The sequence below is a fragment of the Camelus bactrianus genome, chromosome 1, assembly GCF_048773025.1.
Source record: "Camelus bactrianus isolate YW-2024 breed Bactrian camel chromosome 1, ASM4877302v1, whole genome shotgun sequence".
Taxonomy (NCBI): domain Eukaryota; kingdom Metazoa; phylum Chordata; class Mammalia; order Artiodactyla; family Camelidae; genus Camelus; species Camelus bactrianus.
In genome coordinates, this window is record NC_133539.1 from 106,678,889 (window position 1) to 106,706,332 (window position 27,444).

The 27,444-nt window shown below is 38.6% G+C and overlaps 2 protein-coding genes across 4 annotated transcripts in view; one reads left to right on the top strand and one right to left on the bottom strand.

Annotated features, from left to right (window-relative positions):
• The window catches only part of ARMC8 (armadillo repeat containing 8), a 96,998-nt gene extending 92,402 nt beyond the window's left edge, over window positions 1-4,596 (bottom strand). For 2 of the 3 annotated variants that reach the window (XM_010952297.3, XM_045514732.2), the window contains exon 1: window positions 4,294-4,596. Coding sequence is in view for 2 of the 3 variants with exons in the window: in XM_045514732.2 (XP_045370688.1) it covers window positions 4,294-4,338 (45 nt within the window). In the remaining variant the exon portion in view is untranslated. The remainder of the gene's footprint in view (window positions 1-4,293) is intronic. The other variant, XM_010952296.3, reaches the window with a different exon arrangement.
• A 9,962-nt stretch (window positions 4,597-14,558) lies between these two features.
• On the top strand, window positions 14,559-26,029 carry DBR1 (debranching RNA lariats 1). The gene is made up of 8 exons (XM_010952298.3): window positions 14,559-14,907; window positions 15,515-15,639; window positions 17,115-17,195; window positions 19,004-19,089; window positions 20,602-20,826; window positions 23,312-23,392; window positions 23,641-23,786; window positions 24,261-26,029. Exons 1-8 carry the CDS (start codon window positions 14,711-14,713, stop codon window positions 24,952-24,954), a joined length of 1,635 nt encoding a protein of 544 aa, XP_010950600.1. The 5' UTR covers window positions 14,559-14,710; the 3' UTR covers window positions 24,955-26,029.
• Window positions 26,030-27,444: the final 1,415 nt, after the last annotated feature.

Genomic DNA, 27,444 nt, shown 5'->3' on the forward strand with positions numbered 1-27,444 from the left:
ATATTTCAATAATATATGGATGACAAATAAGTAATAAAAATGTTTCTATCATTACTAATCATTATAGAAATGCAAATTAAGACCATGATGACATCACTATAAATCTATCAGAACAGCTAAAATAAAAAATAACAACATACTAAATGCCAAAGAGAGTGCAGAGAAACTGGATCTCTCACACATGACTGGTGGGAATGTAAAATGATACAGCCACCACGCTGGAAAAGTGTCAGTTTCTGTAAGAATTAAATATACATTTACCATACAACCTAGAAATTATACTCCTGGGCATTTTTTTCAGAAACACAAAAAGTTATGTCCACACAAAAACCTGTAAATGTTTGTTCATGTAAGGTTATAACAGCCAAAAACTGGAAACAACCAAAATTTCTAATAGGTGAACAGTTAAACTATTTTTTAAACATTCATATTAAACATCCATACCATGGAATACTAATCAGCAGTAAAAAGGAACAAACTATCGATACACACAACAGCTTGGCTGGCTCTCCAGGGCGCTATGCTGAGTAACAAAAGCCAATCTCAAAAGGCCACACACTGTATGACTCCATTAATGTAACATTATGGAAAATGACAATTATAGAGATGGATATAGTTGATTAGTTGTCACCAGGGGTTAGAAATATTGGGGTTGGGGGAGTAGGCAGGTGTGACTATAAAGAAGTAGCATGAGGGAGATCATGACTGTAGTGTTACACAAATATACACACGATAAAATGACACAGAACTGTACACATATTTATACCAATATCAATCTTCTGGTTTTGATACTGCACTATAGTTACATAAAATGTGACCAATGGGAAACTGGGTGCAGTATACACAGGGATCTCTCTGTACTATCTTTGCAACTTCTTGTGAATCTGTAATTATCTTAAAATAAAAAGTTAAAAAAATGCAATCAATGTAAAATCACCCAGAAGTCTGGGAAACATGGGAAAAGTTATAAATTTATTGAAAAGGGTGATGTTGTAATGCTAAATGCAAACCAAAGAAGGCTGGAGGTGATCATGATGCAGCCTAAAAAGGCACCTAGAGGTTTTTGTCCAACTCCTCTAAATAGATAGTTCAATTGAATACTTACTGAGAACCTAGCATATGCAGGACATAGTGCTATATATAGTAGTGGGATTAAGAAGAAAAGGTCAAGCACTTACCTCTGAATTAATTTACTAAGACATAATAGAATAACTATCAAAAGCCTCAGGGCCTCTGCAAAAGCAGTTCCCTTTGTCTGGAATGCTCTTCTATTTTTCTAGTTGGTTCATACTCATCCTTGAACTCAGCTCATGTCAATTCCTGAAGGAAACTCTCCATAGCTCTCCTCATTGCCCTCCATATTAGACCATGTTCCCCTATTACATGCTTATACTGCACCCTATATTTTTCATTCATAACACTAATCACCATTCACAAAGAAATGTGTGACAATTTGATATCTATTTCCCTCATTAAGTTTAAATTTCCAAAAGGGCAGAGACAGTCTATGAAGCTCACCACCATATTCCCAAACCCAACACCATGCTTGGTAAATGACAGAAGCTGAAGATATGTTACGTGAGTAAACCCATACAATCCTATAATTCATATGTGCAAACAAGCAGGCAGACATTAAGAGTTACTGGGGTTTGGAAGAACCCAACATCACTTCAACTTGAGAAAGCCAGTTTATATGAGACAGAAGGTTTATGCAGAGGGTAATGACTCTTATATCCAAAGCTGAATATGAACATCAGCCTTTCAGCAACAGGAACTCACTGTAGAAAGGGCGAAGTAGTGTGTCCAATGTGTTCTATAGTAAACTTTATGTGGAGAATGGATTTCAACTGAGATAAGTAACCAGAGGCAGTAAAAATAATTGCAAGGACACTGTAGTAATGCAGGCAGAAAATGATAAGGTCTGAATGAAAGGGTGGCCATGGGAACAGAAAGATGTGAGAAATCTAAGAATGAAGAGCCAGTAGAATTTAAGCATGGATTAAATATAGGGGTGTGAAAGGAGGAAGATGATTCAAGCAGTTTAACAGTGGGTGATCTGTGAAAGCCAGTACCATTAACAGAAGTGGGAAGTCATGACTAAGTTCTCTTAGAAAAAGGAATGTGCTTTGTTGGAAGTAATGGGTAATGTCCATGCAACTGAAGACGTGAGACTGGATGGAGAACAGCCAAGGCTGACAATGTAGTTGTGTGATTTGATTACAGTTAAAGTTACAAGAACGAATGAGATCTCTCAGAGGGGAGAAGGTATAATGGGCTTTGAATGCAAATCCTTCAAAACCATTCGATTTACCCCTTATTTGAATTATGTTTATCAAACGATGGAGTCACTCAGACTGTGAGCTCCCTGAGGGCATGCATATCTGATCTCATCCATGCATTCCCAAATATATATTACAAGGTGTTGTACACAACAGCTACACAATAAGTAGCCTATTAAAGGAATCATTAATTTCCAATATAACTTCTGATTATTAATTCCTATTCCATTTGCACTTTGTATTGCAAAAAATTGGAGCCCTACGTAGTACTTTGAAAGCTATAGGCTTCACTTCAAATTATTATAATCAATGAGTTTAGACAGTTTAAATCATTTATCCAAAGCTTTGTTTTCCCCAAGGTTCTAGAACTGAAGAACTGAAAGACCAGACTTTGGCGCTGTGAAAACCTTAAAAAAAAAAAAAAAAAAAGGCCTCAGTGAGGCTAGGGCTAAAGCAAATGCCCACCAGAAGTAGGGAATATCCTTCAAGAAGTTTTTGAGTAAAGTTAAGCAGGAAATATTATATACTGAGGGAGTGAAACAAATGAAAAATTTCAATTGTACACTACACAAGCTGACAATGCGCAAAGAAGCTTCAAGTGAAATGGAGGATAAAAGAGATAATTAAAGGGAACTGAGAATAGTCAAGATGCATACTTAAAAAAAAACATAATTAAGGAAAAGTCATTGGCCTGCTCTCCCAGAAAACATTCCTAGGTGTTAGTCAGAGATGGAATAATTGAATCTAATTCATTGCTTAAGTAAATAGTATTTTTCCCCAGCTGCAGTTTAAAAATAAGAAAAAGAACTGCTAAAATGTATAGGAGGACAAATTTGTGGACAACCCCTCCCCTACAAATAAATTATCAAGGTGGTGCATGCCACAATGCTCTAACCGTGGAATCACCGCAAATGTCCTGAGTGTTTCCAGATAGGTGAGTGTGTTTGTGGGAGGTCAGGCAAGAGAAAGGGAACCAACTGGAGTTACAGTCTCTAAGAACCTGACAAGTCATCTATAGGCCAACCACCCTCTTAACGTAAGACTGACTGACTTGCACAAGTCTAAAAAGATGGTCAACCAGTCTTTGCCTACTTGTTTCCAACAAAAGCAAAAGGACCATTGGTAAACTGACCGTTCTCAGAGTTGGACAACCCCAATTTGTTGCAAAACCCTTCTAAGTTATCTCCCAGTAACTTTCACCCGGGTCCTGGTTCTCTCAAGAGTAACATAGCGAAAGGTGGACGTCATGTTTTAAGTTTTAAACGTAGACAAGCAAGCAAACTAGGTATTACTCCCTGGCGTGTCAGTGCGTTCCCTTCTTCCAGTTGTACGAAAATAAGACCTCTCCCTCTTTTCAACGTCCGACTCTCCTTGAAGGAAAAAGGAATGTCAGGCACCGGTTCCTTTAGACTCAAACCTGCGACCTCCAGAGCAGAGCAACGGGGCTTAAATAATTACAGACACTAGGAGACGTTGCAGCTGATATGAAATCCCCGTTGCCAAGAAGCAAGCAGCTCTGGCCCGTGACCGGGTGCTGGGACGCGATAGGTGCCACACAGACCTGGCCTGGCAGCCCGGCGACTGTGGGGGCCTAGGAACCCCTACCTCTTTTGGCCAAAGCCGCGGGGGCTAAGTGGACACTCCTTCCCAGCCCGGCGTCTCACAGGGCAGAGCGCTCGGCCCCGAGAAGCGGCATCACTAAGGAGGAAGGCTCGGTGAAACGCCTGGCAAAGCCCAAGCCGCGCCGCCGGGCCAGCTGCCCGTATGCCCTACCACCCCGCCCGCATGACGCCGTCCCAAGAACCGGCACCGGCGAGCGCTCCCGGAGTTGGAAACGTCTCTGGCTCGGCCGGGGTCCCGTCTGTCCCGCCCGCCTACCCTCCCTGACTTCCCGGCCCACAGCTGAGCCAGAGGCCACCGCAAGGGGTGGTGCCCAGGAGGCACGCTGCGTTGGTGGTGAACGCTGCGGGCTGGGCCCCAGCTCCCGGGCGAGCAGCTGCGGCGGGTCACTCACCGAGAGGACGCTCATGCGGATTGGGGTCTCCAACAGGCACGCCATCTTGAGCCTTCCCACCCGGCTGCAGCCGGCGCCGGCGCGGGGGCCGGCACTTTCGACAGCCAACTACTAGGCCAACCACAGGTACCTCTGCAGAAAGTCAGGCAGGTAGACGGGAAGGGGTCACGCTCTAGACACCGCTGAAGTCCGGCCAAGGCCCGCAGAGGGGAGAGCAAAGGGAAACCGCGCCAGGGCCCTCCTTACGAATCGTCCTCTCAGAAACGGCAGCTACTCTCAGCCAGGGTGAGAGGTGGGAGCGGGCAGCAGTTTCCGCATGCGCAAAGCAGATCTGCCGCCCAACCTGCGGCTCGCGGGGGGCGGGGCTTCGGGGGCGGGGTATCGCTACTAGCTTCACGGATTGATTCGTTATTCCGAAAAACTGGTGTGTGGAGTCACCTACATAATTTGAAGTTCACGTTTACCTTCATTATCTCCTTTGCACCAAACTCCCAGCGTCGTTATTATCTCCATTTTTCAGTTGGAGAAACTGTTATCTCAGAACTAGGTCTTCTGTCACCAGTAAGAGAGTTTCACGATCCAACGCTGAAGTGTGACCTGTTTCGGCATTATCTGCCAGACCCTTTTATTCTAGTGTAGTGTTAAGAATAGATACTCTAGAGCCAGAATGCCTGGGTGTAATCCTTGCTACTTCACAGAACTGCATTACCTCGGCAAGTTACTTAACCTCCTATGCTTCAGTTTCCTCTTGTGTAAAATAAGGGGTTATGAAGATGAAGAATGTAAAGCCCTTACAACATGCCTGGAACGTACGAAGCGTTGTGTATGTGTTAGCATTTCTCCAGCCTCTGAGTTAAGTAGGAAAAAAAAGGGGGGGGGGCGAATATCTGAATAATTCCCACTAAAACACTCTGATAACTGAAGCCAAATAAAAATGCTGCTAATTCTATTTTTTGATTGATGAATTCACCTCTTCCTCTCCATTTGTGTGTTTATGGATATGGACGAAACTGCCCTGGACAGGTTTCAACTTCATACTGCTGGAAACCAGTAGGGTTTTCACAGGATGATTGCAATGAACCTGTTAAATTACTTGCCTTACTCCCATTGCTGTATCCACTCCCTAATTCAGGCTGGTGTTACCTCTTCCCTGGACTAGAGCAATAGTCTTCCAACTGATGTCATAGCTCTAGCCTCTCCTTCACTTCGTTCCTCAGTGCTTTCCTATCTTCCTCCTGTGACTTGGTTTCTAAATTTACTGTAGTACTAATCATCCTTGCTTATGGGCCTGTGTTCCCTTACAAACTGTTGACTTTCTGGAAAGCAGGAACTTCATTGTAGATTTTCCTTCTGTTGCAACACTATTTCAGTAATCTGCATACCTCCCACACAGTCTTTGCCAGTCTGCACCCAGGTACTTTTCTTTAAAGCCAGTTTCAACTGATGAAATAATTTTAGCCTCATCCTAAACCATAATACTCTGAAAAAAATCAAGTGTATTGTACTCCCTACTTTTATTCTAGTACACATTAACGTAACTACAAAAAAGTTTAAATGTCCATCCATGTATGACTTAGAATCATGTCATGTACCACACACCACAACAAAGCAGAGCATAACCCTTATACAGAGCACATAGAGATATCAACTAAATTTTCAGTTGACATTTGTATGATATAGAGTTTTAGAACTATATTTGATCTACACTTCATTAATTAGCTCAAGCAATACATTCTCCAGAAAGGCCCTCCCTTAAGTATAGGTTAGGTGACCTCTCCCCCATGTCTTCATGCATCATTCTGTTCTTGCCACTAACATAGCATCTCCAACAATAAAGTGTAACTTTGGGGGTAATGTTTCACTCGTTTGTCTTCCCATTATACACTTCAGAGCCGGCACTAGGAATTTTAGCTTTTAGGTCTTTTATTTCACTGCCTAGCATAGAATAGTCACTTAGTAAGTGTTTGGTGAATGAAGTTTTGGCTTAGTTTGGGCAGATCCTGGGAGAATAATCTGGGTGCAGGTAATTTATTTGGGAAATGTTTCGATGGAACAAAATTGATGGACCCAGAAGAGTGAGAAAGGAAAGAAGAAAAAGTCAATATAATGGTCCATTATTGAAGTCACTGCTTATTCCTTGAGGACCCCTGAGAAACATGACCCCCTGGATATCCATCTTGAGGTTGGAGCATTTATCCACCACTACCGTCCTATATTGGTTGAGGGTTTCTCTGGGGCGGTTAATTCCCCAGCCTCCTAGATCATACTTGCGCATAGAACAGAGAGGGCTTCCTTAACCTGATGCAGAAAAGCAGACTCTGCAGGCTCACTTTTGGGGTAGGATACAGGCAGCATGCATCTGAACTTGCAGCAGAATCATCATTATTGCTGTAGCTGAAATCAGAGTGAGGAGGGGCTAGGGACTGTGACTCAGGGCAATCAATACCTCTGTAAAGTGATTTTACAGGAAGGAAGCATTGATTGGCAATCCCCTAAGCTGAGGGGTCAGAAATCTCACGTCTGTTCCAAATTCTGCTCCTAAATAACCCTAGATACACCCTTCAAACCTAAATAATGAGTAGAAGTTGAAGGGTAATGAAAATTTTTGATTCAGCCTCTATAAGTCAGCAACAACAAAACAGTTAACTTTGGCACTGTGGTAGAGAGAGAGAAATAGCCCCATGGACTCCCATGCAAACAGGAATGAAATTTATCCCCATCCTGCCCTATCTCAGAGAAGTATTAATTTCTGGAAAAAAAAAACAAAACAATGACAACAAAGTGTGAATTTGATAAAGAAAAAGTAGGAATAAACAATTAAAAGTAAGGAGCAAGAAAGAAATCTGCCAAGTATTGATAAATATCTAAATGGAACTCCCAGGGAAGAGAAATAAAGTCATATTTTTGAAAGTAAGAAACATACCTATGTAAAAAAGGAAAGCTTAAGGTGCAGAAAGATTCAAACCCCAAACTGAATGGTCCCAAAAGGAATTTAGAGGAACCTTTAAAAGCTTTCAAAACAGAGGAGATTCTTTACATAAATCAAAAATAGAAAATGGACTAATATTGGTGTAGAAGGGATATAGGTCAGTTGGATAGATGCTAACTGGGTTTACTTGTGCACACATTGTACGAGGGATTCAAAGTGGAATAAGGTGTGGTTCCTGCCTTCAAACAGACGGGAATACGAGTGAGACTCTGAGAGATTCAATAATTTGCTTACAGTTGCTCAGGGAGTAAGAGGCTGAATCAATTTGACACAGGCTTCTCTGTTTCAGAGTCCTGCCCAGAGCTCTCACACATAGTCCTCTGGGACCCAACAGGACTCTCCTACATGGGACTACTGAGCGCACACCTCAGTGACCAGCCAATTAAAAAAATCTACGAGGGCTTTACAATGGGAAATAGTGCATCAGTAATTCATGCTTGGAGTGTGTAAAATACGTATATGCATAAAGCAGAATTAGTAAGATGTTGAAAAAGTCTTTTATTTAGTAACTACAGTGAAAAAAGAAAAGAAAATACTCTTTTTATAACTGAATTACTGCTGTGGTCGAATTCCAGCTTACAACTATAGAAGAAATGATGGAATTTGAAAACCACCCCTTGACGACCATATGCATTATAATTATTTGAGGCAAGAACCATCAATGCGTGCTAAAACTAATTGGTGGAAATCTGATGAGAAATAGTACCTCCCTACATTACTAGTGTTAGTAGAGAAACTTGATAGACACCACTTTATTCAAGTGATTATCATTCATATCACCACTAATGGAATAAATAGACACCATGCTATGATACACTGAGAAGAACACAGCATCACTTCTGTGGTATTCCTGCCAAAAAAGCATGGTGTAATCATGAGGAAACATCAGACAAACTGTACTTGAGGGACATATGACAAAAGAACACACCTACGCCCTTCAAAAGTGGCATGAAAGACAAAGAAAGTGAGGAATTGCTCTAGATTAAAGCAAACTAAAGGGACATGACAACTAAATGCAATTTATAATCTAGAATTGAATCCTGGACAAGGAAAAAACAAATTTCCCCTCTTGCTACAAAGAACATCAAGGGAAAAGCTGGCAAAATGTGAATAAAGTCTGTAGATGAGGTATCATTGTTAATGTGCTGATTTTGATCATTGTACTGTGGCTATTAAGAGAATGCCTTTGTTCTCAGGAAACACAAAGTGAAGAATTGAAGTATAAAAAGACTGAGTCACTGTGGATTAAGCAATTGTTTTTTCTTTAAAAATGAGAAAGGGAAAAAATGAGAAAGGAACTCATTTAGAGAATAATAATAAAAAGAGTACCAAGGCTCCTGGAAATTAATTCATTCAACAAAATATATATGCAAGGTACATACTATGTGCCAAGCACTGTGGCCAGGGATAGTAATACAATTAGCAAGATAGATAGATTCCCTGTTATCACAGAGCTTTCAAAAAAAAGGTGAAGAGAGACAAGAGAACAAGAATGTAGGATGATAAATGAAAGGGTATGGGGCTAAGGGAGCATCTATGAGGGAACATCACCAGGACTAAAGTCATAGGAAGTCCTTCTAGTGGAGGTGGCATCCAAGCTTTTTGACCTGAAGTGTCAACAGGAACAGCCGAGGCAAAGCTGTGTGTGCTCCTCCAAGCCTGCTTTGTCCATAAATATTTGTCTAATGGAACAATTAAGACACTCTTTCTCTGCATGTAGCTGTGGAAATACTAGCAGATCTTGCCAAATCAATACTAGGACAAGAGCCCCAGTTACTTATAGGAAAATTGACACTATAAAATCAGCAGATCTCCAGATGGCTTGCCATCTCCTGGATTACCTGAGTAACAAAAAGACACTCTTACCCTCATCCCAAGCAGTGGGGACCACGTTATACAAATGAGTTTGAAAGTGGAGACATGAAGATAAGTTAGGCAAAGTAAATCCAATCTTTACCATTTACAGTAACAGGAATGGAATCTGTAAGTCATCAAACCTATAAAAAGAGATACTGTTTTCTTTTTAAAAAATTGGATGAAATCATAAAATTCAATGAAATGTCTGACAAGTTTAAAATCCAGAGGCTAGAGACACCGCAGAACTCTTTCATCCCTCTGTGTTACTTACCTGTCTTTAGTTTTAACCACACAGAGGCACTCTTGCCTTAGTTCTCCTGTGGTTAGACTGTGCTGCCATCAGGTGGTGGGAAGCGCCATAACCACCTAGTTCTCTTATAACAGCACGGATGGATGTTTTATTTTGATGTTTGTGACATTTTATTTATAAACTGACTTGAAAACTCATTGCCCAGATATCTCCACGGCTCACTCCCCTACCTCATGAAGGTTTCTCCTCAATACGTCACTCTATCAACACGGTCTTCCAGAATCATCCTATATACATTAAGTACCCTACCCTCACCACAGCATTTCCTATCCCCTTACTTTTTTCTATTTTAAATCATCCATCTTTTCAACACAGTTCTTTCTTCTTGTGTCCTTTATTTTTATTCATCTTTTATTTGGCTGGATTTCATTGTCAAGTCATTTTTTTTCCCAAGAGGAGCTCATGTGTATTGTCTCCTTGGAGTTCTTTCATGGTTGAAAACATCTGATTGTGGCCTTTTCCATGAATGACATCCTGGCTGGCACAACATACAGGAAAACAGAACCCATTTGAAGTAAGTACTTTAAGTAAAAAGATTGCAAAATTATTAGAATGACTAAAGATGCAAATAGGGAGGGAGTATTTTACTTGTGATCAGGAACAGTGGGAAGTTCATCATTGCTAAAGGAGCTTGGGTTGCTGAGCTGTCATCACCATTGCTAGAGCCAGAAGAGAAAAGAAACAGCTTTTACTTTTACTTTTCTTCTACCTTCCAACCTCACATAAGTGTTTCTCATGTGCAAAGCCCAATCCATACCTCAACGAGCAAGGGAGTCTAAGAAATGAAGTTTCTTAGCTTCTAGCCCCTGTAATACATGGATGGGCAGGTATATATATCCTTAAATACGTCAGTGTGTGTTTCCTAAAAACAAAGAATTCTGTTATGTAGCCACAGTAAAATGATCAAGACCAGGAAGTTAATATTGATACAATACTATCTAACTTACAGATCTCATTCGGGTTTTGCAATTATACTAATAATGTCTTTCATAGCAACACAATGCATTCAGTTATCATGAAACCGCGTATCCTTTAACTTTTAATCTTTCTCAGTCTGTCCTTGTGTTTCATGACCATCATTTTGGGGGTTTACTTTATTTTATTTTATTATTATTTTTAATGGAAGTACTGGGGATTGAACCCAGGACCTCGTGCATGCTAAGCATATGCTCTACCACTAAGCAATAACCCACCCCTTGACCATAATATATATTTTTTAAAAGACAGGCAAGTTATTTTAAAAAAAATCTTTCTCAATTTCAGTTTGTCTGCTGTTTCTCAAGATTAGAGTCAAGTTACCCACTTTTGGCAGGCATACCATAGAAGTAATGTATGTCATATCAGGGGGCACAAGAGGTGGATTTGTCCACTCCTAGTGAGATTAACTTTAATCATTTTGTTAAGTGGTGTCTACTGGGTTTCTCTGGTGTAAAATCCCTATTTTCCTCTTTGTTAAAATAAGTATCTGTTGGAAAGATACTTTGAGATCATATAAGCAGTCTCAAATAATGGATACATTGACACTAGGTAAGTATCCTATTACTCTTCAAAGTTTTACCCAGTTATCTTAGCATTCATTGACAAGTCTTGCTTGAACAATGATGATGATGGCGGTGATGATTATGATGGCAGTAAAATGGTGATTTCTAACTTCAACTTTCTTTCTATACTTACCAATCAGCGTTCTTGTGTAAATAAGAGCTCTATTGATTAATTGATTGATTTACGTCAGAATGGAATAATAGATTCTTACTTTATTCAGTGGGCTCATATTGATATTATGTATTTTGACCCTGAAATTGTTTCAGATTTAGCAGGTGGAAAAACCTCCACTCAATATACTTTTGATGTCCCAGATTCTTTGAGCACTTCCTTGCCTTCTGGCATAAGATGATTCAGGCTCATTTTGTATTTTCTCTGCCCTGGAATCAACCACTTCAATGAGAAGACTTGATTTAGGTTTTTCTTTTTTGGGGGATGGGGGGTGGTCATTAGGTTTATTTATTTATTTATTTTTAGAGGAGGTACTGGGGATTGAACCCAGGACCGTATGCATGCTAAGCATTCACTATACCACTTCAGCTATACCCTCCCCCTAAGAAGACTTGATTTCAAGGAGATAGATCTGGTTGTACCTAAGAAGTTTTAATTAACACCAGCTTAGCTGGATTATGCTCTGTTTTGCATGTTTCCATAGTTCACATGTGCTTTTTTCATCTTGCTCATTGTTGGCTGCTTCTATCTAGATACTGTCTTTGCACTGACAGAATCAGGGAATTTCCTTCCCACCAGATCTGAGACCTGTTTGTTTTCCCAGACCACACATACACAGTTTGAGAGGGATTGCCTAAGCAGTAAAGAGTCCCTCACATTTGCAAAAAGAATTATCTTCATTGTTCACTCAATTCACTTTTCTCCAACCACCTTCGTGTCTCTTCTCATTCAGAATAGGAAGGAGTTGAAGCTATCTATTTTAGTTTTGTTCTCTCTGGATTTGATAAAGTCAGTGAGAATTCTCAAGTTTATTAACTTACTGGTACGGCCTCTGGAGATGGGGTGTGGGTTGGGAATAGAGGTAAGAGCTGAGCAAAATGCACTTCTTCATCCCTATTCATTATCTTTATGTCCTTCTTTGACCACTAGATTTTGAATGTTATGGTATTAAGTTATTGTTTCCTATGGTCACCAAAGAAGAAAATTCAAATTGATATATTAAAATTTTGTTGTAGAATCTCCATGAAAATCACAAGGAGACACCATTGCACAACTAACAAAATGGCTAAAATTTAACAGACAGATAATACCAAGTGGTATTGAGCATAGGGAATAATTAGAACACTCATTTTGCTTAAGAAAGTGTAAACTAGCACAACTACTTTAGAAACTGACACTGTCTTAAAACAACATATATCTACTATGTTACCCAGAGAGTCCATTCCTGGGCAGAATCCAAGGGAAGAAAGTGCTACGTCCACCAAAAGATTTTACAAGAATGTGCATGGCAGCTTTATTCATAATAGTCCCAATTTAGAAACAATCCAAATATCCTTCAACAAAAAATAGATACATGAACTATGGTAAGTTCACATGATGAAATACTACACAGGAATAAGAAATAGCATACATCTATCTATAGTATGGATGTTACCGGACCAAACTTGGGTCCATTCACCTGCATGCAATGAAGCCAATCTACTGACACTGCGTTGTGGTGAAGGGAAGTGCAGTGTTTATTGCAGGGCACCAAGCAAGGAGCCCAGGTAGCTAGTGGTCAAAAGGCCTGAACTCCTAGATGGCTTTTGGGGAAAAGGTTTTAAAGACACAGTGAGGGAAGGGAGTTGCATGGTGCATGGTCAGCTCATGGACAGTCTTCTGTTTGATTGGTGTGACGTAATTGGGAGTCAACACCATCAACCTTCTAGTTCCAACTGGTCCAGGCCATACATGCCTCTAGGCAGGGTACAGTTAACTTCTTCCACCTGGTGGGGGTTTTGGTATTTGCAAAACAGCTCAAAGGATATGGTTCAGAATATTCTCTATAGCTGTTAAGGAGGAACTAAAGATCTTTGACTTTGTTCAGTGGTTAAACCATTATTATTTTGTCTTGCTTGACTGTTTTCCTTTGTTTCTGCATTTTCTCACTTCTCTGATTAAGTTTATTCGTTGAAACTTGGGGAAGGGCTAGGAGACTAAAGTTTTTCTACAAACAAGAGGCAGGCAGAGGACATGGTGAGGGGAGTTCTGTCCTGGGAAGGCCCCATAGCATCCTGCTCAGTTACTTAGATTCATGGATGAATCTCACAAGCATTAGTTGAATGAAGGAAGCCAGACATAAAAGAGTATATAATATATACTGACGTTTATATGATGTTTAAAAACAAGCAAAACTGATCTATGGTGATAGAGGTTAAAATAGAGTTTTTCTTTTGGGAGAAAAGGCTTGGGAGGAAGCACAAGGGAGTCTTAGAATGTTGGCAATTTTTTATACCTTGATATGGGTGATTATACATGTAAAAATGCATCAAAATGTGCTCTTAAGATTTGATTTGTTCATGGTACTTCAAGTTAATTAAAATTAAAAATTTTTTTACATGGCGGGAAAAAAGACCCATAAAAAGGTAATTACTGTAGACTGAAAATCAAATGGAAGAAGTTAAATTTAGCAATGTCATAAAAAGTATCTCTTCTTATGTATTTCAAAAAATTTAATTCAGAAGGAAAATAAAACATTAAAAATAATCGGGAATATTAGTTTCCATATTTTTCTAACCTTTTGATCGATTTAGATGTCATGAAAATTATGTCCTCCTTGTAAATGTGAAAGAAATTGTCCATAAATCACTCTGGCTACAATGTCTTTCAATGGATTTATGTCTTAGACAACTTTTCCAGTGTCTTCTTATTGTCATTGTTTTGTTTACATCTTCCTCTTCATTTTGTATTAATTTTGGTGCCTTTGTTCCTGGAATATTGCTTATTTTATCTAGATTTTATTTTAAGAGCTGAGATCGATTTTTTATTCTCTGCATTATCTTGATTAGCTTATTTTCTTGATTGAAATTTCCTGAGGCGTTTTATTTATTTGTTTACTTGTTTCTGTCTTGGCCACAAACTCTTTGATTGCCAGCTTGGCCCATTATCCCCCTGGATGTTTTCTAGACATCTGCTTTCATGAACTTGCATTCTAGTTATGCAAACAACTATTTGGTAGGAAAATGAAGAGTCCCCGGACCCTTTAAAAAAAAAAAAAAACAGATAATTTTAGAAACTCTTCGAGGAGATAATTTCAAAATCCTCAGTGAGTTTTTAAGTTTTATTTTAAATTTATTTTTATTTTGGGGTGTCTTAAAATCTTTTAATTTCTAATCACTTTCAGGCAATTATCTTTGCCATGAGAAGTTCATTCCAAGTTTGGTTTGATTTTATCAAACTAAACGCCTATTTCTGAGGATTTTTGTTTATTTGTTTTACTACTCTGGTTTTGCTTTTTACCGTCTGTCAGATCGCTCCGACTCAAAGACGGGACAAGATACGTAGAGCCTGAGTTGATTCACCAGCTCCCTGGAATCCGGTGCTAGTCTTCCCCGTCCCGATCCTTCTCTCGCGAGATTTGGAAACCGGAAGTGAGTTATATTGCAAGAGTCTCACTTGTAAGAGGCGGCATCTCAGTTAAGGTTGGCGGGAGCTGAGCGATCAGTCCGGCTTGGGCTGGCTCAGGTTTGAGGGGTTGCGGACAGCGCTTCCCGCCTCGGGCCGGCAGGATGCGGGTGGCTGTGGCCGGCTGCTGCCACGGCGAGCTGGACAAGATCTACGAGACGCTGGCGCTGGCGGAGCGGCGCGGCCCCGGGCCGATAGACCTTCTGCTGTGCTGCGGCGACTTCCAGGCAGTGCGCAACGAGGCCGACCTGCGCTGCATGGCCGTGCCGCCCAAGTACCGCCACATGCAGACCTTCTACAGGTGAGGGAGGCCGCCGGGCCTCGGACCCCGCCGTGCGAGGTGTGACTAGCCAGCAGTGGGGGTAGAGAACCTGGGCTGGGTTCGAATCCCGTCTGCCACTGAACAGCCGTCTCTCTTAGTACCCCGTCTTTGTTATCTCTAGAAACTGGCCCTTCGTAAATGTCACTTTTCTTATTTAATCTATTTTATTTGTTTCGGAAGGGATCGCAGCCTGAGGGGAAAACTTGCAGGAAGAAACTGACAAGTTAATCTACCGTATACTTGATAGGACTCGGGGACTAGTCCATTTAATGATCCAGGAATTTTTACTGGACGCTTGCTATGCGCCAGTCCTCATTCTGGAAGCTAAAGTTACAGCAGTGAACTGACAAAGTTTTTGACCTCATTGAACATACGTTGGCTTGAAACCCAAGGCGGCAGCCCTTCATTCCTAAGGACAAGGATGGACAGTTGGTTTAGAGGATTTAAACTTTTTATGATGAACTCAGATTTTTTACTTCGGACCGTATTTCGCTTTTCTGCTATGCCTGATGGTATAGATATGCCCAATTGCTTTCCTCTATCCCCGATTTCTGCTATGCCAATTGACGTTACCCTTGTGTTTTAGATATTACTCTGGAGAGAAAAAGGCCCCAGTTCTTACAATTTTCATTGGGGGAAACCATGAAGCCTCAAATCATTTGCAAGAGTTACCCTACGGTGGCTGGGTGGCACCCAACATTTATTATTTAGGTATGTGTTTGTGGGTAATTTCTTGGTTTGATGGGATGGAAGAGCCTGTCAGGATTTCTATACCAGTTGATCAGCATCTTGAGATGTACGGTCTTTTAGGAATGTTTCTTGATTTAAATAATCATGAAAATTTAATTAAAACAATTAATTTAAGTAAGTAGTCATGAAAATATATCCATGCATCATCTGGTGTTTTAAGCAATACTTAATATTACTGCAAAGAACTTACATACTATTTGCAATCCCTTATTTTTTTCCTACTCTTTTAATAAAATTTTAAAAAACTCAAATTTTTTATAATGGAAATTGTTAAACATATACAGAAATAGAGAATAGCATAATGAATCTATGTACTTATTAATCAGCTTTAACAACTATTATTCCGCCATCCTTAATTCAATCCACTCTCCCCTAACTGCTTTGCAGGAGGGGCTTACTGGAGTATTTTAAAGCAAATCTCAGGCATCAGATTATTTCACTTGTAATACTTCAGCATGTATTTTTAAGTGTGAGGGTTTAAAAAAATACAACTACAGTACCGTGATTATACCTAACTAAAGTAACAGTAATTCCTTATTATCTATTGCCTAGTTCATATTCAGATTTCCCTGATTATCACAAAGATGTCTGTTTTACAGTTGACACTTGTTCAAATAGGATGCAAACAAGGTCTGCACATTTCATTTGATTGTCATGATTCTGAAGCCTCATAGTCCCTTTTCACCCTCTCTCCCAACTCCCACCCTGTGCTGTTTATTTGTTGAAGAAAATGGCGACATTTGTCTAGTAGAACTTCCTGCATTCTGAATTGGAATTCCTCGTGTTGTTTAACATGTTCCTTATATTTTTTGCATTGGCTATAATCTGCATTTAGATTTACAGACCTGATTAGGTTCAGGTTTGATTTTAATCCTTTTAAACTATATAGTGCTTTTATCTCTTCACTTAAATGTTTATAGGTGTTTCTAATGATGACATTGTAACTTCAGAAATGTAATTTCTTTACTTTATTACTGATTGACAACTGCAGTGTTGTGAAAAGATGAAATTTTCTGTAAACTATCAATCAGAAATTAAATACAGAAGCTGCCGGTTCTTTTTACCTTAAACTTTTGACTTCCAGATTTATAACAGACAAATCCATCATAGGACATTTTCCCTTATTTCCCCTGCCCCATCTCCATATTCCATTATGTGCCAAATTACGTATGTCTGTTTCCCTCTTAACATGCCCTATCTCATTTGTTCCTTCCTTTCTGCTCAGTCTCTTGCCTGATCTGCTTCTAGTCCTCCCCTCCCTAGTCTGCCTTATGTATTGTTGGCATATTCCTATGTAAAATAGTAACCTCATCATGATACTTAATTTTCAAATAATTTTAGGACTGCATGGAATTCTAGGCTTCTAAACTGTTTGTTCAGTTAGCAAAGAGATCGCTTTTCCTGCAGTAATTTTGTTTAACTGTGTATTTTTTCAGGTTTGGCAGGTGTAGTAAAATACCGAGGCGTAAGGATTGGTGGAATCTCTGGTATATTTAAATCTCATGACTATCGAAAAGGTATTGTTATTTTGAGAATTGTTTTTAAACTTTAGAACTTGCATGCCCCAGAGTAACTAAGCATAATATATACAGATTGACTTTTTTATTGGATTTCTTCTATGAACTGATTAGTTTATTCTTAAATTTGTTATAAAATATTTTATACATATGAAAACAGAGAACACTAGAATGTATTATCTGTGTGTCTACCATCTAGTTTTATTTGCTATTTTGCCATTTTGAATTTTGATTTTTAAGAAATAAAAAAGTGCAGATATAATTGAAGTTCATTGTTTATCTTTCCTCAATCCCATCTCTCTCTTTTTATTCCTCCCTTACCTCACCAGGCAGTCATTATTCAGAATTTGGTGTTTATCATTCACTTGATTATTTTATATCATTACTGTATCAGTAACAGCTTATTAAACATTGTATAGCATGTGTTGAATTGCATAGCATGTATTAAACATTGTATTGCACTGTATTGTACAGCATGTGTTAAACTTCATATAAGTGTGTCATTTTATATGTATCTTTCTTCAACTTGCTTTTTTGTTTAATATGTTTTTGAAATCCATGTTGACACATGTAACTCTAATCTATTCATTTTAATTTGTGAATAGTATTCCATTGTATAAGCATACCACACTGTATCTGAATGAATTAATTATACCTAGGTTTTAAAGTTAAAGAAATAGCTTGGATTCACATTGATTTTAAAACTTATGAATTAAGTTGGCAGTTAAAACTTATATCCTCAAGGTAACTGTTAAATCACAAGTCTGTTCCCTGCTGCCCTGCTCCCTGTGATTATAAACTTGGCACGGGTCACAAAAATAGTCCATCTCCTACATGGCAGGTGTGGGTGGAAATTGGAACCACTCTTTAGATGACAATTGGTAATATCTATGGAAATTAATAAAGGTGTTCTGACCCAGGAGTTCATCTTCCAGGAACTGATATACAGATATATTCCACAGGTGCAAAAGGATATAAATAAATTTATTTAGTTCAGCCTTGTTTGTAATAGCAAAAAATAGGAACTAGTTAAATACAGCATTATAATGTAATGCTTTGAAGTCATTAAAAAAAAAAAAAAAGCAGGCGCTCTATGTGTGACTAATATGAAAAGAACTCCAAAATAAGTGAAAAAAACAAGGCACGGAACATGTAGAAGATATACTGCCATTTGTGTTAAAAAAAAAAAAAAAGAGGGAATAAAGAAATAGGTGTTTTATATGTGTAGATGATTTCTCTGGAATAAAATACTAAAACCTGGTTAACACTGTTTGCCCATAGGTAGGGTTACTGATGGCTGGGAGAAGGCATAGGAAAATCCCCTCCTCTTGTTTTAGTAGCTTTATTGCAGTAAAATTTATATACCATTGTAAGTATATAATTCAGTGATTTTAGTAAATTTATAGTTATGCAGCTTTTACCACCATCCAGATTTAGAACAGTCCTATTATCCCTAAACGTTTTGTGCCAAATGTCATCCTGACTCCTACGCCAGCCCTAGGCACCCACTGGTCTACTCTCCAGGAGGAACCCTATACCTTTAACCTATACCTTCCTGATGGTATCTTTTAAATCTTTAGCAATGTGAATAAACAGTGTATTTCAGAATTACATATAATTTAATTTTAAAAATTATAAGCCCCCACAGTTATTTAATTTCTAGTTTATGATTACTTATTAGTAGAAAATACTAATAAAATTAAAAGAAAAATTTAAGAACCAAAAGCATTGGAAAAGTGTGTGTATGTATTTGTACTTGCAATGTTTAAGGGAGTTGAATATAGCTTATTTGTCTTCTTCAATTTAAGGTCACTTTGAGTGCCCCCCTTATAATGCAGCAACAATAAGGAGTATATATCATGTGAGAAATATCGAAGTGTACAAATTAAAACAGGTATGTAAAAAAGTACATTACAGCAGACTGGAAAAAAATGTTAAAGTAATTCTGCACCAAAATGTACTTTGATCATTGTAGTCTACTGTTTCCAAGATGAGCTCAATTCAGTATTTCTAAAATTTGGATCCCCAGTTGTTTCTAAGAGGTTCACAGGTGAACTTTTTTTTTTTTTATTTTAATGGCTATACGTTGATTTTAGTAGTTAATAATAAAATAAAATATTTGATCCACACCTTTGGATACTGTTACTTAGGCTAAGGCTAGAGTATATATTGGGATAAAGTGATACTTTAAAGAAAATATTAAATGTTTTATTTCATATAATGATATGAAATAGAAAATAAGTAACAGTGAAGATGATAGAGGATATGGGAAAATTATGAAGGTAGTATGGAAACCCTGACTTAACTGGAGAGTAGGTGAAACTAGGTTTTTGTTTGAGAAGCCATTAAATGCCTGACACTGGGCTAAGCAACTTTCCCCCGTGATAGTTCAAATAATTGTCACTCAGATGCTGTGAGGTAGGTGTTACTTTGTCACATTAAGGGTGAGAGGCCAAGGCCCAGGTAGGGAAGGTAACCGGGACCTGCCCGGGACTTCCCACATGGTTAAGTGGTAGAGCCTACCAGGTCCGAACTCAGTCCCTTCTCACCAGGTACAACAGCCTCTACAGGAGCATCAGAATGCTTGCAGGTGTGCCCTATTCATGACAGTTCTCACCTTGAGTGCTTTTTCCCTTTCACTCATCTGAATCCTACCAGTCCTTGTAGACCCAGCTTAGATACCACTTCCCAACCAGTGTCTAGTTTAAAGTCATCAACCTTCTCTGAATTTTCACAACACTTTTTGCCCACTCAAGTTTTTCAGTGTAGTCATATTTATCTTACATTTTGTATTTTCTGGAACACTTACTTAAATTAATTTGTTTTCCAAGTATTTGTTTTGGATTACTTGAAAGTATGGAGTATATTTTGTGTGCTCCTCATGAAGACACCAGGTCCCTTAAATAACTCTACTATAATTTTTGTAGTAAACAAGAGGTTTGTTTTTTTTTTTTTTGGTGTTTACTGTGTGAATCTGTTAGGAAAAAAATGGAACGTATCTTTAGGTTTATTGTATCATTTACATTACAAGTCTCATGAAATCTGGTGTCACTGGATCTTAAAATAGTAGTTTCTTTACCAAAAAGGAAAAGAACAATGATTGTTAGAGATTTTAGACACCCAGTGCTAAGACCATAGCTGATTGGCAGCCTAATCGAAGTGTGTCTCTATGGACCTGCCTTGCCAAGGAAAATAAGGATGATTTGTGAGGCAGAGAGGAAGTTTTCTCTTTGCTAGATGAGCGAGTAGCTCAGTATTCTGTGACTTCCTTAAATAAACTGTCTTTAGAATGAATAACACAGAAATCTAGAGACCTACATGGGTAAATGGTTGTGTGGTGATGGAGAGAATGGAGGGGACTGCTTTTGGTTAATCTGTTTTTAAGAGCTTTCTTTTTCCATTAAAGCTGAAGCAGCCTATGGACATATTCCTATCTCACGATTGGCCAAGAAGTATATATCATTATGGAAATAAGAAGCAGCTTCTTAAGACTAAATCTTTTTTCCGACAAGAAGTGGAAAATAACACATTAGGAAGTCCCGCAGCCTCAGAGCTTTTGGAGCACTTAAAACCTACTTACTGGTTTTCCGCACACCTCCATGTGAAGTTTGCAGCCTTGATGCAACATCAGGTAGAAAACAAAGTGTTTATTCTTTGATTTAAGAAACATTTATTGAACATCTACATGCTAGGCACTATGGGCACAGTTGTAAAGTCAGAGAAAAAAATCAAAGACAGCTTTCCTTTTGTGAGTCACTCAGCGTCCAGTGAGGGGAAGGGCCAAGCAAGCAATTATAAAACAGCGTAGTCAGTTTGTGACAAAAAGTGCCAGGATGCTGTGGGAAAACCTAAGCCAGGGCAGGGTGAGATGGGGCCGTGGCCAGAGAGATGGAGGGATATGGAAGGTTTCTAAAGGCACTGATGGTGCCAGGAGGAAGCAGATGACCAGGGTGATGCAGGTAGAGGGACTGATGTGTGCAGAGGCTGGAGGGCTGAGAGCCTGGTACCTTTGGGGAACTGTAGCTGGTTCCTGTGGCTGAGGCCCAGGGAGAGATGACGTGGGAACAAGATCCTAGCTGCCTCCTGGGCCCTGCTCTGGAGTTCAGGTTTTAACCAGAAGGTAATGGGGAAAGTTGGAGAGTGATGACATCAGGTTCTCACTGCAGAAAGATTACATTGGCAGCAGTTTTGTGTATGTATTGGAGTAATGTAAAATAGGAGGCAAGGAGGCTATTTAAGCAAAAGATGAGGTTCTAACCCAAGGCAAAGCAGGAACATTGAGAATAATGCAGGTTCCGAGAGATTCTGAAGCAGAATCGTCAGATTTAGTGACAGAGGGAGGTGGGAGTCTAGACTGACTCCCAGAGTTTTCCTTGGGTGATGGTGCTTGATGGAGGCTAGAGAATAAATACATATTGTTACAGATTTATAGTTAGGCTTTTACGGAAATAAGCGGTTCTTCCTTTCACCTCCTACTCTGACTGAACTCTGACTTTCCCATGAAGTATTCCGTAGGGAAGACACAGAAAATGCTGGGTTAACCGAGATTTCTTCTCAGAGGCTTCTGTAGAATTTCTGAGGCCCTTTGATATGCTAACGGGCCTTACCTTTCTCCAAGATGGGTAGGGAGGGAGGTTGGTGCAGAGCTTCCTGAACTTAAGCAGACCCCTTTCTGTGGTGGAGGTGCACTTTAACGATGTTCCTCAAACCCAGTTAGGAAGGTTCTGTCTGGAAACAGTCCTGTGGGACCCTCTGCTGTGGGCTTATGCTCCCTCGCCAGCTTCACTAGGAGAAGGAGGCGAGGTTACTCCTTTCGTTTTCCTTTGGGCTCTTCTAATGTCCAAGTCATGTGTCAACATCAGTCACCTCTTCCACATCTGTGTTACTCTCTTCTGTCCCTTGGGGCTTATGACACCCTTGGATTTTTACTGAAGCACCTGATTTACTTTTCCCACACTCCGTCTTCCATTGTTGACCTTAGGGACCCGTGTCTCTGAATTAGTGTTCTGTCTGATCCCTTTTTCTTGGCTCCTCAACCGCCTCTGACTCTCACCAGTGTTCTGTCGGAGCCCTTTTCCCAACACCAAAGACCATCCTTCCTCAGAACTGCCCCGTGGCCAAGACCTGTCCGTGACCTCTGTGCCTTCCACCTCTCTGTGTCCCTCACCACCACTCAGTTGAAACCTGGTCCTCAGTAGGATGTCCCATGGCTTGCATTTTTGTTTTTTTTTCCTCCATGTGCCTTACTGTTTTTAGTGAGTCACTTTCTATTTCTTCCAACGTGACCTTCATGTTTGCGGTCCTGCTCATGTTTTTTCCTGCCAATTCACTTAAAAAAATAGTTTTATTGGAGTATAATTTCCACATCATAAAATTCACCTGTTGTAAGTGTAGAATTCAGTGATTTTTAGTACATTTCCAGAGTTGGACAAACATCATATAGTCTAGTTCTAGAACACTGCCATCACCCCAGAAAATCCTCTGTGCCTGTCTGCTGTCAGTCTTTGTTCCTGCGCTCAGCCCCAGGCAGCCACTGATCTGCTTTGTCTCTATGGATTTGTCTTTTCTGAACATTTCATATAAATGGAATCATACAATATATAGTCTTTGGCATCTGATTTCTTCCCTTTGCTTGCGTTTGAGGTTCATTCTTGCTGTGGCATGTATCAGTATTTCATCTTTATTGGTGAATAGTACTTTGTCGTACTGTAGTATATACATCTACTCTGGTGTTGTGTCTAAGAAATCTTTGCCTAACCTAAGATTGCAGAAATTTTCTCCTGTACGTTTTAGCTCTACCAATTTACTTTTAAGCTCTTCTGTTGTCTTATCTTTAATCTGTATTATATGCTTTGATTTATGTGTGTTATATGCTTTGATTTAACATTGTCATCACCACCATTACTTTCTGCTTTGACTTTTGTAAGGAAATTGAAGCCCAGAGTATAAGTGCCTTGCTCATCATTGCACAAGTGGGTGTAGAGCTAACTTGTTTTGGAAAAGTACCAGTTGTTACTTTGACACACCACTTAGGGGTATGGCTGATAAAGATGATTTCCATCCTATTCAGTGTATGTTTTAACAGTCTTTCTCAAATCATGCTTCATATTGTCTAGGCCAAGGATAAAGGACAGTCAGCCAAAGCAACGAAATTTCTAGCCTTGGACAAATGCTTACCACACAGAGACTTTCTTCAGGTAAAAAGAAAATGAACTTTGCAATATAGTTTTACTCTTCCAGTGATTAAAAAACAGTATTAACTTTCTGAATTTATTTGTGCTCTTTGTAATTTATATATTTTCAGATTTCTTCGGGAATATTTAAGTTACATTAATGTTTTTAAGCCATTTAATTAAATTCATTTAAAATTTTGTTGTTATATTGACATTCTTAGAATATTAAAAATAGATACTTATTTCTTGAAATTACCTATTTCTTCTTGTAGGTAATAGAAATAGAACATGACCCCAGTGCTCCTGATTACCTGGAGTATGACACTGAATGGCTGGCTATTCTCAGGGCTACTGACGATCTTATTAACGTGACTGAGCGCCTGTGGAATATGCCTGAAAATAATGGCCTGCATACAAGGTAGGTTCTGACCTTAGTAGAATTTGCCTCCTCCATTGCATGCATAGTTTTTGTCCCCTCCACCTTTTTATTATTATTTTTAATCAAGGGAATTACTGTTAAATAAATCAGAACAATTCAAAGTTTACTAACTGGTAAGAAAATTGCAAGTTTTCCATCTAAGAGATCCAAGAAAATGGACTGCTGATGAGCACCGACCCAAGTAAGTGTGTAAGTGCTTAAAACTGTAAGATGGTGGAGATTTGGTTCACACATTAAAATAATTCGTACTTGTCTTTGGGTGTGAGTTAAGGGTAGTTTTTTCTTTGTTTTTATTTCAAAACTGTCCTTTGCTAAATTAACTGTAATTTTATTAAATGGAATTTTAAAATGTGGCTTATTTTTTATCCTTGCTCCTGCAGCCCATAGTTAGATCTAATCATTTACTGTCCAAGGCTGCTAAAATATAAAAAGCTATTGTTTTGGACTTTACAGGTGGGATTACAGTGCAACAAAAGAAGCTATGAATGAAGTATTGGAAAAATTGAATCATGACCTCAAAATTCCAAGTAACTTTAGTGTAACTGCTCCTTGCTATGACCCTAGCAAGCCACAGACACAAATGCAGTTGGTTCATAGGATCAGTCCTCAGACTACTGAATTTTGTGCTCGACTTGGCATCACTGACATTAATGTCAGGCTTCAGAAGGCCAAAGAAAAACATCAGTTGTGTGATGACTATGAAGGGCAGGACGATGTGGAGAGCAATGACTCTGGAGAAGACCCCAGTGAATACAACACAGACACATCAGCCCTGTCCTCGATTAATCCAGATGAGATAATTTTAGATGAAGAAGAGGAATATGAAGATAGTATTGTAAGTGCACACAGTGACATGAATACACCATCTGTAGACCCTTCTTCTGATCAAGCTTTGGACTTTTCTGCAAGCTTCTCTGACGTCAGGATCTTGCCAAGTTCCATGATTCTATCTTCTGATGATACATCAGGTTCCCCAATTGGCAAGGAGGGGAAACCTGGTGAGCCTGTGGAATTGGAGGATGGAAAGGACTTAACCTCAGTGCCGTTGAAGAGGCTGAGTGATGAACGTGAACCCGAACAAAGAAAGAAAATTAAGAGGAGGAATCAAGCCATCTATGCTGCAGTAGATGATGATGATATAGCCTAAGACAAGTTGCTTGTCTGAGTATTATATGTAGATATGTGATTTTTGAGACTATATTTTTAGAATTGGATTTTTGACTCAAGACTTAACTTTGTAATAATGAAATTATATAAGAAACTTTTAGTTAGGTATCAACTTTATCTTTAGGCCTTTGTATGTTTCAGATAAATATTAAAATTTTGTATATTACTTGATTAAGTACCCCCTTTTTTTGAGAATATTTATTATTCACTTTCAGTTTTTTTCAGCAAACACTTAATGAACACCTACTTTGTACCAGGCACTTTTCTATACGATGGCCCTACAAAGTTGACTAAGGGATTTTTGCCTTCAGGGAGTTACTACCACTGTAAATATATATTTTGATGTATAAAATATGGCATATTTATATTTTGTTTTACAGAGTTAAGTCATTATTGTATATATACTTATATATGCTTTCTTTTCATTTCTTACAAATATTTTCCCTGGTCAGCTCTTAATGTCTGTCAAATATAACTGAAACTGAAGATGGTAGATCAGATTTCAGGAAATAAATTAAATATTAAACATTGGTCAACATAAAATCTTACAATTAATTGCTGAGATTAGCATAACCCTGTTGACTTTTACATTTTATATTTAGCTTTAATTTTGATGTCTAGAGTAACTGTATAGGTCATTTGGGGCATGGTTCAGCGTAGCGTTAATTACTAGCAGGGATCAAGTTGCACAAATGCTACGCCTCATGCTGCATAATGGATTGCTACTATTGCATCGTGTTTAAAGATCCATGTGGAGAAACTACACCTCTGTCCTGTCTCTGGTTAGAATGCCTGGGCCACTTGAGGAGACTGTCGCTCTGAACTTGGACCAGTAGTCACGGAATCCAAAGACTGTTCCAGGATCTCATCATCTCATGGCAGTCCAAATCCAGGAGCCAATATAAGAGAATTGTCATCTTGTCAGCATTTGATTCAAAAAAGGTTTAGGACCATGGGGTTTTATCTTTATTGCCTTCCACTTTTTGTTTACTTTCTTTTTTTGAGTTAAGTAATTCACTGATTTAAATTCTCACATAAAGTATTTAAAAACTGTTTCCCCCATCATTGATTTAATTGAATCCCATATATTCTGACACTTAGCGTTTCTTTTCCAGAAATTTTTAATCAAGGTAAAAACAGAAAATAATTAGACATAAATAAGTAATACAGTTGATAAATGGTAGTTCTCTCATACACACACAGACAAAATCCTCTAGCTTACCTAATCAAGAAAGAGCATAAATACCAAAAAGTAAATAAAAGGGAGAAGTAGCCACTGAAGCAGGGTATTCAAACAAACATAGGACTACTTTGCATAACTTGGTACAAGTGAATTTGGTAAGTGAATGACTAATTTCCTAGGAAAATAGAATATTTAAATTCATCCTAGTAGAGAAAGTGAAAATAATTTCTATAGAAGGAGTTATCAAGGGACTACTCCTGGTTCAGATGGTTTCAGGAGAAACTTCCAAACCTTTTAAAGGCCAGATAATCCCTAATGTTAGATAAAGTGTTCCAAAATAGAGAAAATGAAGGAAAGTTCATAGTTTCTTTTAATAAAGCAAGTGTAACATTGATATCCAAATCTGATAAAGACTACTCAAAAAACCCACAAACCAATCTCACATATGAATATTGAGTCCTAACTTCCTAAATAAAGTATTAGCAAACAGAATCTATAGCACATTTTAAGACATAGCCTGACTGATACAAGGATGGTTCAATATCAGGAAGTCTGTTCATATATTCACACAGTAATAGATCTAAGGACAAACACAGTTATCCCCATGGATGATGAAAAGGCCTTTGACAAAGGTGAACACCCATGTCTGATTTTTTTTTTTAAGTAAAATCTAGCATCTTGTTTAACGGAAATACTATAAGCATTCCCATCAAAGGAAAGTAAGCACAAAGTCAAGGAATAAGAGGAAGATATGTCTGCTACATTTCAACACTCAATCAGTGAAAACAGCAAATCAGGCAAAAGAAAACAATGAGGGGCATCAGAATTGCAAAGGCAGAACCATCTAATACAGACGAGTGGAAAACACCAGGATTTCAAAAACGAATACACCACTAAAGCAATATGTAAATAAAGTAATACAGCAAAGTAATAAGATAAAATTAATACACAAATCAATAGTTTTCACACACAACTACAAGTGAGTAGCATTATATGAGCAAAAACAAAAAGCAATGCTTAATGAGAAATGTGTAAAACCTATAGTGAGGAAAACCTTAAAATACACTCGAAAAATGCAAAAGTAGACTTGAACTAATAGAAAAACATGGTGTTTTGTTTACCACGTACACCATAAACAACGTTAAAAGATACACAACAAACTGGAAGAATACATTTGCAACTCAGATCACAGACGAAGGGCTTGTCATTTACAATATTGCTTTAGTTTCAGGTGTATAGCAAAGTAGTTATATATATATATATTCAGATTCTTTTCCATTATAGGTA

Coding starts and splice junctions, on each gene's coding strand:
- DBR1 (XM_010952298.3), top strand. CDS start 14,711: ATGCGGGTGGCTGTGGCCGGCTGCTGCCACGGCGAGCTGGACAAGATC. Junction 20,827..23,311: donor CAGCCTTGATGCAACATCAG/GTAGAAAACAAA, acceptor CATATTGTCTAG/GCCAAGGATAAAGGACAGTC. Junction 23,787..24,260: donor AATAATGGCCTGCATACAAG/GTAGGTTCTGAC, acceptor TGGACTTTACAG/GTGGGATTACAGTGCAACAA.